This window comes from Anolis sagrei, chromosome 8, assembly GCF_037176765.1.
Source record: "Anolis sagrei isolate rAnoSag1 chromosome 8, rAnoSag1.mat, whole genome shotgun sequence".
Taxonomy (NCBI): domain Eukaryota; kingdom Metazoa; phylum Chordata; class Lepidosauria; order Squamata; family Dactyloidae; genus Anolis; species Anolis sagrei.
In genome coordinates this window covers 43033138-43050736 of record NC_090028.1, presented here as the reverse complement: position 1 = coordinate 43050736, position 17599 = coordinate 43033138, and the positions used below count along the sequence as shown (strand labels likewise).

General features: G+C 43.9%; 1 protein-coding gene across 1 annotated transcript in view; it reads right to left on the bottom strand.

Annotated features, from left to right (window-relative positions):
- Positions 1-221: 221 nt before the first annotated feature.
- Positions 222-17599, bottom strand: part of DPY19L3 (dpy-19 like C-mannosyltransferase 3) — an 87633-nt gene continuing 70255 nt past the window's right edge. Inside the window, exons 17-19 of the mRNA XM_067471140.1 lie at positions 7223-7355; positions 5613-5771; positions 222-1534 (exon numbers count right to left, since the gene is read on the bottom strand). Coding sequence (XP_067327241.1) covers positions 1364-1534; positions 5613-5771; positions 7223-7355 — 463 coding nt within the window. The 3' untranslated portion in view covers positions 222-1363. The remainder of the gene's footprint in view (positions 1535-5612; positions 5772-7222; positions 7356-17599) is intronic.

Here is a 17599-nt window from a genome sequence, read left to right as displayed (position 1 = left end):
GCACCAGACATGCGGAAATAATAACGAAACGATTTCGAAACAATTTCGAAACAATTACGAAACGAATTGAAAAATTCGTTTCGATTTTTAGTTGCTCCTGAATGGTTCAATATCGCTTCGTTAACAAAAAAAATAACGAATTAAAAACGAATTACGAAATTAACGAACGAAACCGCCCAGCCCTACAAAACAGCACTATCAAAGACTGAAAACTCAAATAGTTGGCTTTGTAGAGTTTTATTTTAAAATCCATTTTTGAAATTTTTTTGTGAAATCCCTAAAATAATTTTGCAAATCCCTAGCGTTCCCCTCGGAGGCCGTGGTGGTGCAACCGTTGAGCTGCTGAATTGCTGACCAAAAGGTCGGTGGTTCGAATCCGGGGAGTGGGGTGAGCTCCCACTGTTAGCCCCAGCTTCTGCCATCCTAGCAATTCGAATTTATGCAAATGTATTTTAAAATCCATGTTAAATTAGATTTTGAAAAGATTTTTTTTGTGGAACAATAATTTTGCAGATCCCTAAGGGTTCACCTGGGAGCCCCCGGTGTTGCAGCAGGTTAAACCGCTAAGCTGCTGAACTTGCTGACCGAAAGGTCGGTGGTTCGCATCCGGGGAGTGGGGTGAGCTCCCACTGTTAGCCCCAGCTTCTGCTATCCTAGCAGTTTGAAAACATGCAATAGATCAATACTTCTGTGGGAAAGTAACAACGCTCCATGCAGTCATGCCCGTGGCCACATGACCTTGGAGGTGTCTATGGACAACGCCGGCTCTTCAGCTTAGAAATGGAGATGAGCACCACCCCACAGAGTCAGACACAATTAGACATAATGTGAAGGGGAAATCTTTTTAAGGGTTCCCCAGAATGCAGTAGGAAAAAGAAGCAGAAGCAACAAGCCAGTGGTGCCTGAAGACTGCTCTACCAAACCGGAATCTTGAGTAGAATGCCCCTGTTAGTAATTCAAAGCAACGAAATCACAGTAGGTTCATATAGGCCCTATAAACAGGTTCCGCACACCCTGGAGGTAGTATTATGTCTTGGGCTCACAACCCTTCTCTGCACATCCAGATTCGGTAGGGATGTGGCGTCTACAACCAACAACCTTCCTGTACAAAGGAGTCACAAATAGAATTGTATCTGGGATGTTAGAACTCATTAAAAACCTGCACATCAATGGCAGTGTCTAAACCAGTGGCATCTGCGAACCAGTCTCACATTCCCTTGACAAATAATGTTACTGACACAGACACTTAAAAATCGTCACAGTAATTACGAAGTAAACATGAACCAGTGTATCATCCCATTTCAAAAAAAAATCCAAGCCGTTTTGTTAACGCTTAGGATTTTCTACCACAACCAGAGCAAATCTATGTCGTTTTTTTATGTCTCGCAAGTTTGTAAACGTGGAATGTTTTGTTATGAAATACTTTCGTGAAATACGTTGTATATGGAGGCAGGTTTCTTTTGATTTCCTCACAGAAGCGAGGATATGGTGACGGTTTCAGATCAGGGTCATTTTCCCCAGGACCATCCATAATCTGCAAAAGAAACGACAATTGTGTTGATATCACATTACAAGGTAATAAAGGAATGCTTGTTGCATCTCAGATTAAACTTCACCTTGCTCTCCAACACCACCACACCACGGCTGTAAGAATTATAGTTTATTGTAAAGTTTCCAAAAGAAGGCAAAGGTTAAGTCAATACAAAGTTCCAACGTTCAGGTAAAATGCATGGTACAGTTCCAGAAATCCTTAAGAGAAAATCAAGGTAAACAAGGGTCATGAAGCAGGAAGCACAATCTCTGTGCCAAGCAATTGAGCCCAAAAGCAGCACGAAGAAACCCAGGCTCCCAGGCTCCTTTCTTCCAATGCAGGAGCATGAAACTGCTAGCAGAAAGCCACGTTGAAACTGACAGCTGTGAATTGCCAGTGAAAGCCCTAAGTACATTTTGCACATCAAAACAATCTATTTTCCCACAATCTACCTTCCCACTGCTCCCTTGACCTGACGCTGACCTAACTTGGCTGCGATCTGCGAGCTCCGTCTCACAGTTTCGTTATCCCTTTGAAGCCGCACCTGGCCCTCCTCCTTATTAGCTGCATTCCTGTCCTGTGAGAACTGCTTTCCCAACTCGACTGCAGGCTGAGAAAACTGTGGCTCAGAAAACTTAAACTCATCAGGAAACTGAAACCCATCAGGCTGCTCAGGAACCTGTTGAACCACAACACTAGGAGGCTTTTCTTTGTAGTAAAATAATATAGTTGCACTACAATAACAAGGTTTCCACGACATAAATAAAGTCCTTTATACTTCCTTCTTTGCTTCCATGCTGTGCTTCTTTCTCTTGCAGATAAACAGCTTCATTCTCACAGAGCCTCTTCTCACACCAAACCTACAAAGGGGCTTCACACAGTAACTTTTTACACACAGCAGCCTTCACACATGATGGCCTTCAACCTGGGGCTTCTCTCACTGAAGCTTCTCATACAAGGCCTACTCACACTGAGGCCTTCTCACACAGAGGGCTCTCTCACACTGAGACGAACTAACAATGAGGCCTTCTCATACTGATCTCTTCCTTAGGAGGCTTTTCTTTGTAGTAAAATAATATAGTTGCACTACAATAACAAGGTTTCCACAACATAAATAAAGTCCTTTCTACTTCATTCTTTGCTTCCATGCTGGGCTTCTTTCTCTTGCAGAAAAACAGCTTCATTCTCACAGAGCCTCTTCTCACACCAAACCTACAAAGGGGCTTCACACAGTAGCTTTTTACACACAGCAGCCTTCACACATGATGGACTTCAACCTGGGGCTTCACTCACTGAAGCTTCTCATACCAGGCCTACTCACACTGAGGCCTTCTCACACAGAGGGCTCTCTCACACTGAGGCGAACTAACAATGAGGCCTTCTCATACTGATCTCTTCCTTAGGAGGCTTTTCTTTGTAGTAAAATAATATAGTTGCACTACAATAACAAGGTTTCCACAACATAAATAAAGTCCTTTATACTTCCTTCTTTGGCTTCTATGCTGGGCTTCTTCCTCATGCACATAAAATAGCTTCGCTCTCACAGAGCCTCCTCTCACACTGAAGTTACACTAGAGCTTCACACAGTAACTTTTTACATACAGCAGCTTTTATACTGGAGCTTTACACATGAGGCCTTCAACCTGGAGCTTCTCTCACCGAAGCTTCTCACACCAGGCCTTCTCACACTGAGGCCTTCTCATAGACTAAGGCAAGCATGGGCAAACTTTGGCTCTCCAGGCGTTTTGGACTCCAATACCCACAATTCCTAACAGCTAGAAGGTCAATGTTTGTTCATCCCTGGACTAAGGCCTATCTCTCAGTATGAGGCCTATCTCACAGACTGAGATCTTTCTCCCACTGAGGTTTACCTCAGACTGATGGCTACTAAGATACAGACACACCTACTTATAGAACTGCAGCTTTTGCTGAGTCATTGCATCCATTTAAACCTTTCAAAGCTTGACTCACATTTTTGAAATTAAAAATACCTAGTTAATTTTTAATATTTTTGACAAATTTCTCTATTCTCTATGAAATTAAAAAAACACCTTTATACACTATTATTAAAGGTCGTTGCAACAGAGGGACATACTATATATATACTAGCAGTACCTGCCATGCGTTGCTGTGGCCAACCTTCCCTCCCTCTTTCTCTCCTTTCTTTCTCTCCTTCCTTCCCTCCCTCATTCTTTCCTTCCCTTTTTCTTCCCCTTTTTCTTCCTTCCTTCTCTACCTGTTTCTTTTCTCACTTCCTTTGCTCTTTGGTTCCTTCCTTCCTTCCTTCCTTCCTTCCTTCCTTCCTTCCTTCCCTCCTTCCCTCCCTCCCTCCCTCCCTCCCTCCCTCTTTCTCTCTTTCATTCATTCCTTTTCTCCTTCCTTCACTCTTTCACTTATTTCATTCACTTCCTCCTTCTCTCCTTCCTTCCTTCTATACCCTTCTTTCTCTCCTTCCCTCCTTCTTTCCCTCTTTCTCTCCCTTCTTCCTTCCTTCTCTACCTTTCTTTCTTTCCTTCTCTCCTTCTTTCTCCCCCTCTCCTTCCTTCCTTCTCTACCCTTCTTTCCTTCTTTATCTGCTTCCCTCCTTCCTTCTCTACCCTTTTTTCTTTCCTTCCATCTCTCCTTCCCTCTTTCTCTCCCACCTTCTCTCCTTCCTTCCTTCTCTACCCTTCTTTTTTCCTTCCTTCTCTCCTTCTTTCCCTTCTTCTCTCCCTCTTTCCTTCTCTACCTTTCTTTCCTTCTTTCTCTCCTTCCCTCCTTCTTTCCCTTCATCTCTCCCTCCTTCTCTACCCTTCTTTCTTTCCTTCCTTCTCTCCCTCCTTTTCTCCTTCCTTCCTTCCTTCTGTGTATGTTTTGTGTGCATATGCATATATGTGTGCATATGTGTGTGTATATATATGTGGTTTTGCGCATGCATTATAATGTGGCTTTTTTGGCTTTTTAAGTCCCTTCTGCTGTGTTTTTCAGTGTTTTTATGAATGATGGTCACTCATTGGCCTGAGAGGTGTCTTGTGTCCAAATTTGGTGTCAGTCCAGTGTATCTGTCCGAACGTATCTCCCGCTACGTCCCACCTCGGAGCTTGAGATCATCTGGGGAGGCCTTGCTCTTGTCCCCACCACTGTCACAAGTGAGGCTGGTGGGGACGAGGAGCAGGGCTTTCTCAGTGGTGGCCCCTCACCTGTGGAACTCACTTCCGGGGGAAATCAGAGCATCATCATTCCTCCTCTCCTTCAGGAGGAGGGTGAAGACATGGTTATGGGACCAGGCCTTTGGGCAACCAGGCAATTAAATAAGACAATCAGACGAGTAAGACCAGTAGGATTGACGAAGTGGAATCAAAAAACAGATCTATGAGATAGCGAACACTGACAGTGTAGGAGGAGGAAGTGGGTTGTATTGGTTTTTATTGATTTTATTGGGATAATGCATGAATTGTTGGTAATTGTGAATGTGTTGTAGTTTTGTGATGCAGGCATCTAATCGTGCCTTTGCTGTTGTAAGCTGCCCTGGGTCCCCTTCGGGGTGAGAAGGGCGGGGTAAAATAACCCCAAATAAATAAATAAATAAATAAATTTGTCCAGTGGTTTTTGAGTTCTGTTAATCCCACAAACATTACATTTATATATATATATATATATATATATATATATAAAATATTGTATATACATATAATATCTATAATATTATAATGTAATACAGCACAATACTAATAATAATATATTATAATTATATATATTTTATGTTACTTGTAATATTACTAATAATATTACAATATAATGGTATAGTACAATGTAGTCATATATAATACTGATGTTGTACTATGCTAATGAGATATTATATTGTATGTATATATATATCTTGTAAGCTGCTCTGGGTCCCCTTCGGGGTGAGAAGGGCGGCATATAAATGTCGAAAATAAATAAATAAACAAATTTCTGGTGGCATGAATGAAAAAGCATGTACTTGCCTGGCCCTCTTGATTGTGTCCCTGTTGTCGCACATGTCAAGTTAGGTGCAACTGGAATTAACCCTTTCCTAAATGACCCCCTTTCCTCCTGAATGAGCCTGGGAGATACTTACGTGGCCATTTGCAATGTCAAGAAGGTCCCGCAGTCGGCAGCCCCTGTTGTGCCTTCTTTCGTAGCAAATGCTGTCCTCCAGGATTACAAAGTCCGTCCCAAATGACCTGAGGATTCTGTGGACATCTTCAGGAGATCTTTTTGCATACACTTGGTACACCTACAGCGGGCAGAATACTGTAACTCAACTAGGACTGATAATTAATCATTTTGCAAAACAACAGGGCAAAGGACTTTCTACCCCATCCTACCAGTTCCCAGTGACCAACCAGATGAGAAGGTCACAACAAATATCTTCCATTCCCATTCTCTAGCAATGACCGCTGACAGATACACTGCCTTCCGATATTGCAAGCAAGATGGCCACCACCAGGATTTATTTATTTGTTTCAGATTTTGACACCAAACAGGAAAGTGGAGTAGTAGCAATATATGTGCCAAGGACATTTACCCCTGTGATTTAAATTTTGGAAGCCTGTCAAAAATTAAGTGTTAAAGAAGGAAAAGGGATTAACCCAAAAGGGTTATTGGATGGTTGCGTGCCAGCAGGTTGAGGGTGAATCCAGCAAAGACGGAGATCCTATGGCTGGGTCGACCGGGCAGTGGGGATATCCAGCTGCCTACCCTGGATGGCGAGGCCCTATGCCCGTCATCGTTGGTCAAGAGCCTGGGAGTCCTTTTGGACCCTCTGCTGAGGATGGAGGCCCAGGTCTCCGCCGTAAGCAGAACCGCCTTCTTTCCCCTGCGGCAGGCTAGACGGCTGGCCCCCTCCCTGTCCAGGGACGACCTCACTCCGGTGATCCAGGCCACGGTCATCTCAAGACTGGACTACTGTAACGCCCTCTACATTGGCCTTCCTCTGTCGGTGATCCAGAAGCTCAAGCTAGTACAAAATGCAGCTGCTCGGCTTCTTGCAGGAATTCCGATGAGATGCCACATCACCCCAATTTTCCTGCAGCTGCATTGGTTACCAATTGAGCACCGGATCACTTTCAAAGTGATGGGACTCACCTTGAAGGCCTTGCATGGTCTGGGGCAGATGTACCTGAGGGACGGCCTCACCCCCTCCCAACCCCAGAGATCCCTCCGCTCTGAGGACCAAGATCTACTGGAAGTCCCCAGTGTCAAGACCTTGCGTCTAACAGCAACCAGGCGCAGAGCCTTCACAGCAGTGGCACCATCGCTCTGGAACACTCTGCCACCTGAAGTCCGTGCTTTGCGGGACTTACCAGCTTTCCGCAGGGCATGTCAGACATACCTGTTTCGAGAGGCTTTTAATGTTTGATACTGTTGTTTTTAAATTGTTTTAAATTGCTTTTAAATTGTGTTAGATTTTAGCCTGTTCTTGTAAGCCGCTCCGAGCCCCAGGGGAGTGGCTGCATAGAAGTTTGAATAATAAATAAATAAATAAATAAATATCCCTCCACAATGATTGATATATATATATATATATCTCAATCATTGTGGAGGGATATATATATCCCTTTTGCTTCTTATATATTTTTGCTTCTTATATAATTACAAAAAGGACCAAGCCTGGATATCTGATGTGCGGTCAACCATTGTTGGCAACATTGTGAGAAGGGGATGGGAAGGCCTGAGCCATCTTACCTGCTTTGTCCGTTCTCTCAGGCTTTTGTTTTCGTAATGGGGGTGGTTGGTCAAAACCCGGCCCGTACACAGTTTGACGCCTGCTAAGAGTTGCATGCTTCCACCAATCACTGCTTTCTTTGGGGTGTTGCTCCTGAACAAATGCAAGCATAATTTTACAATAGTATTAATGTAAGTAATGGGCTGGGAGTCTTCCCAAGAGAGTCCATCCATTTCAACAGCCTTGCGAAAGGAAAACATGATACCATACATAGCAAGGAACTGCCGTCCCCATTTATGGCTCATCAGTAACCTCACATAGGCGAGGTTTCACCTATGAATACTACGAGGGTTGAAAGAAAAGCAATGCCTCCACCTTTGTAACCCGACAGATGGCAGTACTGGCATGAGGCAGGTACTGGCTTGTTCAGTAGACTCTCCTCTACAGTTCCATTTTGGCAGCAAACCTTAGCATGGAACGGTTGTGTTGTTAAAGTGTGAAGTATGGAACCCTGCGCAGACGGTCAGTCAATGCGACTTAAGCAATGTATGCGGCAGGTACTGGTTTGTTCAGTAGACTCTCCTCTACAGTTCCATTTTGGCAGCAAGCCTTAGCATGGAACGGTTGTGTTGTTAAAGTGCGAAGTATGGAACCCTGCACAGACGGTCAGTCAATGCGACTTAAGCAACGTATGCGGCAGGTACTGGTTTGTTCAGTAGACTCTCCTCTACAGTTCCATTCTGCAGGGAAGCCTTAGCATGGAACGGTTGTGTTGTTAAAGTGCAAAGTATGGAACCCTGCGCAGACAGTCAGTCAATGCGACTTAAGCAACGTATGCGGCAGGTACTGGTTTGTTCATTAGACTCTCCTCTACAGTTCCATTTTGTCAGTAAGCCTTAGCATTGAACGGTTGTGTTGTTAAAAGTGCGAAGTATGGAACCCTTCAAGTTTTCCAAATGGTATTAAACAGGCTGTTTGAAAATACTCCAGTGTCCGAGCAACTTCCAGCTCAGTCACAGTGATTATGATAACAATAATGATGATGATGATAATGGGGGTGCTGTGTGTTTTCCGAATTGTATGGCTGTGTTCTAGCAGTGTTTTCTCCTGATGTTTCACCTGCATTTGCAGGTGAAACGTCAGGAGAAAACACTAATCGAACACACAACACCCCACACTACCCCAGTGATTTTGTCCGTAAAAGCCTTCAACAATAATAATGGAATTCTAAAACAACTGCAGAAAGCTCACAGTCTGCTTCAAACTGAATTGCGCAGGGGTTTTGTGTGTGTGTGTGTGTGAACATGCCCGTAGAGCGGAGGTCCTCAAACTAAGGCCCGAGGGTCGGATACTGCCCTCCAAGGTCATTTATCCGGCCCTCACTCAGGGTCAACATAAGTCTGAAATGACTTGAAAGCACACAACAACAACAACAACAACAACAACAACCCTATCTCATTAGCTAAAAGCAGGCCCACACTTCCCATTGAAATACTAATAAGTTTATATTTGTTAAAGTTGTTCTTCCTTTTAATCATTGTATTGTTTTAAAGTGTTTTTTGCATTACAAATAAGATATGTGCAGTGTGCATAGGAATTCATTCATGTTCTTTTCAAATTATAATCCAGACCTCCAACTGTTGTAGTAGAGTGTGCCGAGCAAGCTACAACGAGTAGTAGACGGGCAAAGAGGGCTGCTCAGGTGTTGGATCAAGAGCAGCAAAGGAAGCGAATTAGGGAAATATTCATGACATCTACAGATACTGAATCATTCAAAGGGTTCACAGATTCTGAGATGGAGGAGGAGGGAGAGGAATGTAGACGTTTGAAGAGGGTTACTCGGGATCAAGAGTCAGATGAAGAGAGAGAAAGGAAGCGGATCCGTGAAATACTTAATGCTCCGACTGAGGAGGAAGACTTCATGGGGTTCACGGAGAGTGATGGGACTGGGAGTGATGACGGAGAGGAGGATGGATTAGATTGGACCCATGTACAAGAGATCAGGGACATATGTACCCAACCCACATCAAGTGAGTTTGAAGGGTTTTCGGGAGACTGGCAACCTGGAAATACATGGGGTGATCTAAGTCTTGATAGACGCTGGAGAAGTTGGAGGGATGGGCGGTGGCGAGCAGCTGTGGAAGCAAAGGCACCTGAGAGTGATGAAGACAGGGTGGAGTCAAGCTCATCATCCGATAATGAGTTATAGGATAAAAGTAAGGTATCAAACTATTGGAACTTTGCAGTAGGCAAAGTGTTGTATTCGGGCTTTGGACTTGGTTGCTGCCATTACTTTTGCTTTGGGTCCTGGGACTGCAGATCGTTGTGTTTCCGTGTTCCTACCGACTGGAATCCTGTAAGTGCTGACTTCTACCTTCCTGCTGACTTCAGATTGTTTTTGGACGATGACATCGTGTTTTGGACTTCAACTTTTGGACGTGTTTTGACTCTGGACTATTTCCTGACTTCGTCTTTGCTTGCTCCCACCTTGTTACGTTGTGTTTTATGAACTCTGTGTCTGGATTATATCTCTGTATAATCCGGATTATTCTCCAAATTGCGTTTTTTTGCTTAGCAGTTGCTACAGACTTTGTTTTTTGCTAGACTCACTGAATTCAAGTGTTTCTAAGCTATTTTTGTTTGTTAATAAACCTTGTTTGGACCTTTTACTTGTGTTTGGCTCCTTTAAGGCTTCTGGTTCACGACACCAACAGTTTGCAACTGCAAAGCAAAAATCGGCGGTGGTCAGGGAAGCTTTTGCACAACTTAAACTTGTGCGCCAGCTGCGCCCGTAACTTGGGAAGTCTGACTTGGCCACGGTAGTCCACGCTTTGGTTACATCCCACTTAGATTACTGCAACGCTCTCTATGTGGGGTTGCCTCTGAAGACTGCCCGGAAGCTGCAGCAAGTCCAACGCGCGGCAGCCAGATTACTAACGGGTGCTGAATACAGGGAGCACACCACTCCTCTGTTACGCCAGCTCCACTGGCTGCTTCCGAGCACAATTCAAAGTGCTGGTCTTAACCTATAAAGCCCTAAACTACTCCAGCCCTGTTTACCTCTCCGAACGTATTCTCCCCTATGAACCATCAAGATTATTAAGATCATCTGGAGAGGCCCTGCTCTCGGTCCCACTGGTCGCACAGGCGCGCCTGGTGGGGACGAGGGACAGGGCCTTCTTGGTGGTGGCCCCTCGACTCTGGAACTCTCTCCCACCAGAGGTCAGAACCGCCCTGTCTATCCTGACATTTAGGAAACGGGTGAAGACGTGGTTGTGGAGACAGGCTTTCGATGAATGAGACAACACCCTAGGATTTTGGATGGAAGATGATGTATATTTGATTTTAACACGACGACTGACCACCGTAGTTTTAAATATATTGTTATTTTAAATGTGTTACTGTAATTGTGAACTATGATATTTTACTGATTGTATGTGTTTTGGGGTTCTGGCCCAACCTACCTATCCGAACGTATCTCGGCCTATCAGCCCACCAGGACCCTAAGATCTTCTGGGGAGGCCTTGCTCTCTATCCCGCCTGCTTCACTGGTGCGGCTGGCGGGGACGAGAGACAGGGCCTTTTCTGTGGTGGCCCCTCGGCTCTGGAACGCCCTTCCCATGGAGGTAAGATCAGCCTCCTCGCTGATGGTATTCCGAAGAAGACTAAAAACGTGGATGTTCAAGCAGGCATTTGGTTAATTCTGTGCAATGAATGTGTCGACTACGGATTGGTAATATGGATGATGCAATTGGACCACGATTTTAGTTAAGAGATGTATTGGATTGTGATTTACGTGTAATATTGTGTATTATGTTTTTATGGTTTTAATTGTATACTGTGTACTGCATATCCTGTTGTAAACCGCGTTGAGTCGCCAGTTAGGCTGAGAAACGGCGGTATTCAAGGACAGTAAATAAATAAATAAATAATTTTTTATGGTTGGAAACCGGGCTGAGTCCCTCAATGAGGTGAGAAGGTCGGTATAGAAAACTTTGAAATAAATAAATAAATAAATTGAAGGACTGTGACCTGGCCCTCTGTTTAAAGAGTTTGAGAACTTACATGATTGTAGTGGGTTTATATGACAACTCCATTTGCAACAGGAGAATAAGGCGGAGGAAATGCCAAGAAAGATAAGCGGTCTTAGACTGAGACCACTCCGAAAAATAAAATAAAGCTGACTGCACAAACCGCTGTCTAAACTTAAGCTGCACCTGCTAATACGATTGCATACTATTTAAGACGGCTACGAATTTCCATTCATGTCTTTCTGATCAAAATTTGAAAAACGTTAAGCGACAACCATAAACGCTTGCCACAGCCCTAAAGGAGATAATCTTGGGAATGCTACATACATGCCACGAGCATTTCTTACAACTTCTTACAAGGCCAGGCTAATCTCATAAACGGACAGTGGAGATAATATTTTGAGCGAACCGTTTCTTTCCCCCCTTTTGAAAGGAAACCATCAGCTTCTCTTTGGCTTTTAAGGCAAGCCTCTTTCGAAAAATCTCTTTGCTCCAGTTTAATATTTTATAATTATATTTAAAATATTCAAAGTCACAAATACCATGAAATCTCAGCATACGGAGCAGTACAAGAACTTAATGTTATGCTGGTGTAATCACATCTCTCCGACAGCCAGAAGCAGAAGCTGAATTCCAGCGTTGCATGAGCACTCATCCTCGTCTGAGCCGAAAAGAGCCCCGTAAAAAGCACATTCATATGCTACACAACTGACCTGGAAAAGGACTTTCTCTTCTGGTCTTTCCATTTCCCTTGTAATGTAGGATTTTGTGCTTACGGTAAGAATGGCTTCTAAGAATGGACCCTGGATTGGATGTTGGAGTCTGATTTTAATAGGTGTGCTTTTAATCCATTGTTTAATTACTGTTTTTTAAATATTTGAATGCATTGCTGATTGCTGATTGTTTTTATGATGTTTGGCATCCTGTGATGCTTTTGTGAAGCTGCCCTGAGTCCCCCCTCGGGGGTGAGAAGGGTGGAGTAGAAATATAGGAAATCTATATAAATCTATATATCTATATGGGTTAAAGCACTGAGCTGCTGAGCTTGTTGACCAAAAGGTCGCAGGTTCGATTCCAGGGAGCGGTGTGCGCTTCCGTTGTCAGCCCTAGCTTCTGCCAACCTAGCAGTTCAAAAACATGCAAATGTGAGTAGATCAATAGGTACCGCTCCAGCGGGAAGGTAACTGCGCTCCATGCGGTCATGCTGGCCACATGACCTTGGAGGTGTCTATGGACAACGCTGGCTCTTCGGCTTAGAAATGGAGATGAGCACCACACCCCAGAGTCAGACATGACTAGACTTAATGTCAGGGGACAACCTTTACCTTTACCTATATAAATAAAAATGTAATGTTTGTTTGTGGGATTAACAGAACTCAAAAACCATTGTACAAATTGACACCAAATTGGACACAATACGCCTATCAGGCCAAAAAGTGATCATCACTCATAAAAACACTGAAAAACACAACGGAAAGGATTTAAAAAGCTAAAATAATAATAATAATACATTACAATGTATGCGCAAAACCACATATATATATATACGCAAACACATACACACACACACACACACAAAACACATATATACAGACTGGGCCACAGCAACACGTGTCAGGGGATGGCTAGTAATAAATAAAACGAGTGCCACCATTTTATTCCTTTACTACCTAAGATGTTTTCATGGCTGTCTGCACCTAATGCTTCAAAGGGTGCATTGAGAAGCACTCCCATTTTCTCATCATTATTTTCCCCCATAAAGAATTATGATTATCATGTTTATTTATACCCCACTTTTCTCTCCACAAGGAGCCCCAAAGCAGCCAGGTATCTTGTCAGCATACTTTAGGTAAAGGTAAAGTTATCCCCTTGACATTAAGTCTAGTCGTGTCCAACTCTGGGGGGTAGTGCTCATCTCCATTTCTAAGCCGAAGAGCCTCCAAGGTCATGTGGTCGGCATATTTATTTATCGTGTCATCAGCAACCATTGTATTACAATTTTAACAGAGCAAAACAAACACAGAGATTAAAAAGAAAAAGAAAAAGAAAAAAAAACCCACACAGATTTTGTAAATTTGGTATTTGGTTAAATGTCCTTTGACCAGTATCTGGCCACTTGGAGTGCCTCTGGGGTTGCCGCAAGGAGATCCTCCATTGTGCATGTGGCAGGGCTCAGGGTGCATTGCAGCAGGTGGTCAGTGGTTTGTTCTTCTCCGCACTCGCATGCCGAGGATTCCACCCTGTAGCCCCATTTCTTAAGATTGGCTCTGCATCTCGTGGTGCCAGAGCGCAATCTGTTCAGCGCCTTCCAAGTCGCCCAGTCTTCTGAGTGCCCAGGGGGGAGTCTCTCATCTGGTATCACCCATGAATTGAGGTGCTGGGTTTGGGCCTGCCACTTTTGGACTCTCGCTTGCTGGGGTGTTCCAGCGAGTGTCTCTGTAGTTCTAAGAAAACTATGTCTTGATTTAAGTCGTTGACGTGCTGGCTGATACCCAAACAGGGGATGAGCTGGAGATGTCTCTGCCTTGGTCCTTTCACTATTGGCTGCTACTTCCCGGCGGATGTCAGGTGGTGCAATACCGGCTAAGCAGTGTAATTTCTCCAGTGGTGTGGGTCGCAGACACCCCGTGATAATGCGGCATGTCTCATTCAGAGCCACATCCACTGTTTTAGTGTGATGAGATGTGTTCCACACTGGGCATGCATACTCAGCAGCAGAGTAGCATAGCGCAAGGGCAGATGTCTTCACTGTGTCTGGTTGTGATCCCCAGGTTGTGCCAGTCAGCTTTCGTATGATGTTGTTTCTAGCGCCCACTTTTTGTTTGATGTTCAGGCAGTGCTTCTTGTAGGTCAGAGCACGGTCCAAAGTGACTCCCAGGTATTTGGGTGCGCTGCAATGCTCCAGTGGGATTCCTTCCCAGGTAATCCTCAGAGCTCGGGATGCTTGTCTGTTCTTAAGGTGAAAGGCGCATGTCTGTGTTTTAGATGGATTAGGGATCAGATGGTTTTCCCTGTAATAGCCTCCTCGCAGGATTGCAAGACATCCGGGCGTCCCCTGGGCAACGTCTTCGTAGACGGCCGATTCTCTCAACCCAGAAGCAACCGGAGACGACTTGAAGCATGTGGTCGGCATGACTGTATGCAGTACCATTTACCTTCCTGCCAAAGCAATACCCACTCACATTTGCATGTTTTCGAACTGCTAGGTTGACAGAAGCTGGGGCTAACAGCGGGAGCTCGCCCTCTCCCTGGATTTGAATCTCTGACCTTTCGGATAGCAAGTTCAGTAATTCAGCAGTTTAACCTGCTGCACCATCGGGGGCTCTTTAACATTTAGAATTTTCCTATTCCTGGAGTGCAACTCCCAGCAATACTCCAGATAGATAAGATAGATTAGACAGAATCCTAGAGTTGGAAGAGTCCTCCTGGGCCATCCAGTCCAACCCCATTCTGCCAAGAAGCAGGAAAATTGCACTCAAAGCACCCCCAACAGATGGCCATCCAGCTTCTGTTTAAAAGCTTCTAAGAAGGAGCCTCCACCACACTCCTGGGCAGAGAGTCCCACTGCTGAACGGCTCTCACCGTCAGGAAATTCTTCCTCATATTCAGATGAAAGCTCCTTTCTTGTAGTTTGAAGCCATTGTTCCCTTGCGTCCTAGTCTCTCTCCAGGGAAGCAGAAAACAAGCTCTCTCTCTCCTCCCTAGGGCTTCCCCTCACATCTTTATACATGGCCCTCATTGTGTCTTCTCTCCATCTTCTCTTCTTCAGCCTAAACATGCCCAGCTCTTGAAGCTGCTTCTCATAAGATTCGTTCTCCAGACACTTGATCATTTTAGTCGCCCTCCTCTGGACACATTCCAGCTTGTCAGTAGAGATAGATATGTAGGTAGATAGATAGATTGATCAGGAGGACTGCTGTAAGTTGCAGTTCAAGAATAGGTAGAGAAGGAAGAAAGGGGAGAAAGAGGAAGGGAAAGAAAAGGGGGAAGGAAGGGAAGAAGAAGAGAAGGAAGGAAGAAAGGAAGGAAGGAGAGAAGGAAAGAAAAAAAGAGAAAGGAAGGAAGGAAAGAGGAAAGAAAGGAAGGAGAGAAAGAAAGGAGGAGAGAAAGAGTGAGGGGAGGTTGGCCACAGCAATGTGTGGGAGGTACACCTAGTAATTAATGAAGAGATACATCCTGTTTGATAACGAAGGTTCTCTTTCCTCTCCTTTATCAGAATCTTACAGCCATTTCTGCATAGGCATCATGCCTAGGCAGCTACTCCGAACAAATGCCACTGATCATAAAATGTAATCACATGAAACACAAAGTTACAATGCTGCCGATGTTGCAAAGAAAAATAGCAACAAAAACTAAAAGGAAAAGATACACCACTTGCAAAACAAGCCACATGGAAACAGTAACTGTACAATGGTGTCTTGTTTTGATACCTAGAAGTGATGTCACCAGATAGCAAGACCTCTGAGGATAGAGATCTGGGACTTAACATTAAGGCTGCAATGTTTTTTGAGCCAGCAATCCAAACTTTTTGGAAGAGAAAACCCAAATATCTCTTGCTTGTGCTCTCCACTGATATGATCTCATAGATCTTAGAAAGGAGAGAGATTGAAATTGTGGATCAGCTGTGCTTCTTTTCCTATTTTTGTATCATACTGAGTTGGAAGTGAGTATGTAGTAGATGTGGGACAGTAATTATCCCTGGCAATATCCCAATTATTGCCCCGCATATTCCTGGCACAATGCACCAGGTATGTTAAACCTTTCCTTGCAAGTATTTTGGCTTGATGCAGATGCTAAAAAACTCTGAATTTTACAGAGCGAATGTGCTCCAAACCACCGAATGACACTTTTCCATTATGGAAAAAAAAAAAACCTGAAGCAATTTTTACAAATGTCTGAACAAATGATGTATAAAATGAAAGGATAATTTGTTTTTATAGGTTTTTGCCAAGCTCCGTAGCCAAGCTGCCCAACCCGTAAACAATTTATTCTGCAAGAAATATCACTAAATAATGACAAGGACTTACAGGTCAAACTGATTTACATGATGTAATTTAAATGTCATTCCAAGCGGACCTGATGGCATTTGGAACAAATAATCTCATTTATTTCTCGAAGCTATAAGCCTCAACAAGTTAATTACTGCTAAACTAATGGAGTAAACTGAGCACTGCGGGACAAAACAGGAACCTCTGCTTTACCCAGACGCATAAAGAAGGAGAGGATTACTATCAAATAACTCATTCACAGCAAAAAGGTTTAATGAAAATGACACGGCTCTGTGTGCAAGGAATGGTCGAGGTTAAAATCTTGGAAAAAATCTGCAATTAGCTTTGGGTTTTCTCAAATACATCACAATTGTATCCTTGGTTTGCTCCTGACACGATAAATAAATAAGCAGAATTATAAGTCAGAGAATAGGTAGAAAGCAACAGAGTTTAGTGTACCTTTTCTTTTCTTACTGTTTCTTAGGCAATCCCTCATTGTCCGAGTAAGGATTGTTGTGCTAGTACGTCTGTACCAGGAGCTCCAACTTTATTTTCTTTCGGTTATCTGTTTGCAGTCATAGGGCAGGCCTCCTGTCCATCATAATTAAGCTTTGGTTCCACCCCTTGTTCTGGGCTCTGGGAGGGAAAGGAGCCATTTTTGGGGCAGTCTCACATAAGGAAGCTAAACTATAGGATGTAGACCAGCTCGTCCCGTAGAAAAGCTTCTTTTCTCAAGAACATCCGGGGAAACAGAAACAGAAATTCCAGGGGAAAGGTCCCAAGGCTCTGGCTGAGAGCTCACAGCCTCTCAGCCTCACAGCAATCAGAGGGAAAACAACCCTGAGGTTTTCAAAGAATTCTCGGAGAGAGGACAGCATTACAAATCCACGGAACTCCATCTGAAATATCTACAAGCCTCGGCTGGTAGGTCTACTCAATACCCAGACGCATTTGGAAGCAGTAGTAGGACCCACACCGATGAGGCATAGATAGTAAACAGCCTAGGAGAGGTTAAATAGGTTTTTTTTCCTACAGAAAAAGTACAGTTAATTAAAGTCAGGTGCCAGTCCATTGAGGACTAGACTAAGAAAGCCTTGAAGTGTTGTTTGAACCATTGAAGATTTGTTGTTTGTTGCATAATAAAGACTTTGTTGTATCATCAAAGACTCTAAAGACCATCACTTCAGAAAAATCCCTGAGAACCTCTCTTTGAGGCGCCCCTGGCTTCCCGCTGGGCTTAAAGTATACGTCCTATAGAAAAGACAGCTGTTACAGGCCCAGAGCACAACAGAACAATTGTCTTCCAAGATCAGTGTCCTGACGGTGGGTCCGTAGGTGACTGTGGAGCCCTATTCTTGACCTGCATGCTTTCCTGCAG